General features: G+C 37.1%; 1 gene segment (V, D, J or C); it reads left to right on the top strand.

Moving 5' to 3' along the window:
• Positions 1-2488: 2488 nt before the first annotated feature.
• On the top strand, positions 2489-3004 carry LOC119781729. The segment is given in 2 exon segments: positions 2489-2528; positions 2631-3004. Coding segments are annotated over 2 exon segments (414 nt in total).
• The last annotated feature ends 294 nt before the right edge of the window (positions 3005-3298 follow it).

The following is a 3298-nucleotide window of genomic DNA, read 5'->3' as shown; positions in this document are numbered from 1 at the left end:
ACCACCAGGTGGGACCTGGTTCTCGTTGGCCCTCCACACACCTGCGGATGGTTGACTCATTATCTGAGGACTCTTAAGCGATGATTGCCACTACCTCGACACCAGAGTGTTTGCCAGTTTTGGGTACTTTAGCCAAGCTGAGTCTAACTGAGTCTTTTGTTTCTCTGAGTCTAACGTTATTCTGTCTTTGCCTCTCGGCAGGAAGTCATCCTGCAAACTGGATGTTTGGACCGTCTCCCCCTGAATGGATTGTTTGAGCTTCACACTTAGCAGAGGGTAAATCTCCACACATGCCGTTCAAGTCCTCCTGGAAATCTAAGTGGCAGTCTGCTCCATTGCTCCTCAAGGAATCAACCTAACCAAAGTAAAACCTGTCCGCCCTCCAACGAGTCAACCAAGTTCTGGAATAACCCACACCGACTGGATTCTGGGAAGGATACCTTTTTCTGGAAACGTGAATCCCATTTCAGTCTTTGTTTTTGCAAGTCGTCCAAGTTTCCTACGGAACCTGAACTAAACTCTGAACTTCCCTTCACACTTCCAGTAGGTCAGATCCCTTAAAAGAAACACGACAATAAACATAGTGCAGATATATTAGTTTCTCATCACCTTACATCGTTTGGACACGTTATATATTAACTTTATTTCAAAAATAGTGTTTTCTATTTCTATTACTGAGTGTGCACAGTCAAATGAAGCTGCCTTTAAAAGACAAGGGAGTTCTAATGATAACAAGGCCTGATAAAAGGCTGTGTAAATGAATGTTATAAAAAAAACTCTTCCAGAAAAAGTTTTAGAAAATATACTGTTAGCAGAATGCAGCATTTTTCTTTAATATCTTTTTTGTACAAATTCTTTTGCTGTTTTATACTTTAGAAATATTCAAATTGCTTCTGGGTGTTGAAGCAAAAACACGTCAGACTTAAGTGACTCTGTGTGTTTACAGACTGATCTACACATTTGTAGATCTTAGTACACATTTGCAAATCTTAACACTTATTTATAGATCTGAATAAAGATTTGCGGATTTTTTACACATTTGCAAATTGACTACACACAAGTTATTTTACACATTTGCAGATATTCATAGACAGACAAATCTCCTCACACATTTTCAAATCCCACTGCACACACAAATCTAGATACAGATACACAACTCTCCACACACATTTGCATATAATTTTATAACAATATTGCTCTTATAGCTTTCAGTGTTGTTGTGTCCTTGGGTACGACCCTTCACCTGAATTGCCTACTGATGGTGGACAGAGGCCCCGGTGGCGCCTGTGTATTCCAGCCTTGCTTCTGTCAGTGAGCCCCAGAGTAGTTGTGGCTACAATGAAGCTTGCCACCATCAGTGTGAATGTAAGTAGTGTAAAGTGCTTTGTTCAAGTCCTCTTACCTGAACAAAGCACTATATAAGTACAGACCAGAGGACTCTGCTCTATATTACTGTGCAAAGGACACAAAGTGGTTAGGTTGTACAAAAACTAGACCAAAGACATTTTCAGGTACTACTGCAGGGGGCAATAGTAGATTTGATGTTCCTGACCCGGTCCCTCTCACAAAGAGAGACACAGAGGCTGTGGATAGTTGTGAACTAAATGATATACTTTATCAAATAATATAATTCAATGTAAAAATGTTGCCTAAAATTTTGTGTTATATAATGATGTCCAACAAATTGCAGAGTATAACTACCACAAACAATGAATATGTTTGTGAGCGCTGACTTTGTTCACTTACAATAATGAGGACAGGAATACCATTATAAATAATAATACTTAATTTCTATTGAGTTTCAAGATATTTACAAACATACTATAATTCAACATTATATAAAATACTTAAACGGCATTAACCCTTCACAATCTCCTACATATTGTAGATCAGAACAGCAATGATTTTGCTATTTCAATACATGAATAGCTTTAGTAGCTGCCTTTAATATTATACATTTGAATGCAAAGAAGCAGCAAAGCTGTACTAAAAACACTAAAAACTGAAAAACCACTAGACCAGCACCACTAATATAATATAAAAGAAAAGATTTCAATCATTTTAAGTTTAGAAACTGTAATAATTGGAAGGCTGTATCTTATTATATGAAATCATATTTATAAATATGACACCACATAGTGAAGACAGAACACAATACATTTAGACTTCTGTAAAAAAGAAACTGTTTTTAGAATTAATGTTGTTTATGGCATGATTTAAAAGGATGGTTTGAGCATATTATCAATGAATAATGTTTAAAGCAAAGCAGCTTTTCACATCCAGGGTATATTTGCCTAAAGATATTACAGATTAATTCAAAAATACTTACTTTTACGTCCAACATACCGGTAATTTAAAAGAAAAGCCTTTTTTTTTTCAGAAAGGGATTTTTTTTATTATGCAAATCAGAAGAGTCAGGTTTTAAATACTTGATCTGATGGTTTCAGCTGCAGAAGGAGGAAAACTCCCATCAGATCACATGATCATCATGTTCTCTGTTGCTCTCCTGCTGATGGCTGCTGGATGCTGTGAGTCTCACTGAGACAAAAATGTTTTTTAGTATGGAAACGCAATTTACTGTTGTTCAAAGTTAAGCTTTCATCTTCTGTTGATTTTTTGTTTGTTTTTAGATGTGAGCAGTGAAACTCTGACTCAGCCAGCATCTTTAACTGTGCAGCCAGGTCAACGTCTGACCATCAGATGTCAGGTCTCTTATTCACTGAGCAGCTACAACACAGCTTGGATCAGACAGGCTGCTGGAAAAGGACTGGAATGGATTGGAATGAAACATACTGGAGGTTCATACTACAAAGATTCACTGAAGAACAAGTTCAGTATTGACTTAGACACTTCCAGTAAAACAGTGACTCTGAATGGACAGAATATGCAGCCTGAAGAATCTGCTGTGTATTACTGTGCAAGAGACACAGTGACACAAACAAGCAGCAGAGCTGTACAAAAACCCCTGAAAAGTTATAACAAACCCCCAGAGGAGGAGCTCTGAGATCGAATTTCGAAGTCATTTGAAATTCTGTCAAGATTGTTTTAAACAAACAAAAAAAAAAAGAAGTATTTTTAGGTGTACTGTGGGTCCCACCCTGAATAGGCATACAAGACATTCCACATACTAAGCAGAACAAGATGGCTGTATATAAACTACAAGCAAGTAGATATAATAGTGTTCTTTTTTTATATTCAGAGTACAAAGGACAGTAAAGAACAAAGTGATGCTCATCTTCAACCACATTAAGGTCACAAAAAACATAAACTCTCTGGAAGTTAGAAAGGGGCCAGGACC

Source organism: Cyprinodon tularosa, unplaced genomic scaffold (genome assembly GCF_016077235.1).
Source record: "Cyprinodon tularosa strain WSP-4 unplaced genomic scaffold, ASM1607723v1 ctg181, whole genome shotgun sequence".
NCBI classification, from domain to species: domain Eukaryota; kingdom Metazoa; phylum Chordata; class Actinopteri; order Cyprinodontiformes; family Cyprinodontidae; genus Cyprinodon; species Cyprinodon tularosa.
This window is presented reverse-complemented; position numbering and strand designations above follow the sequence as displayed.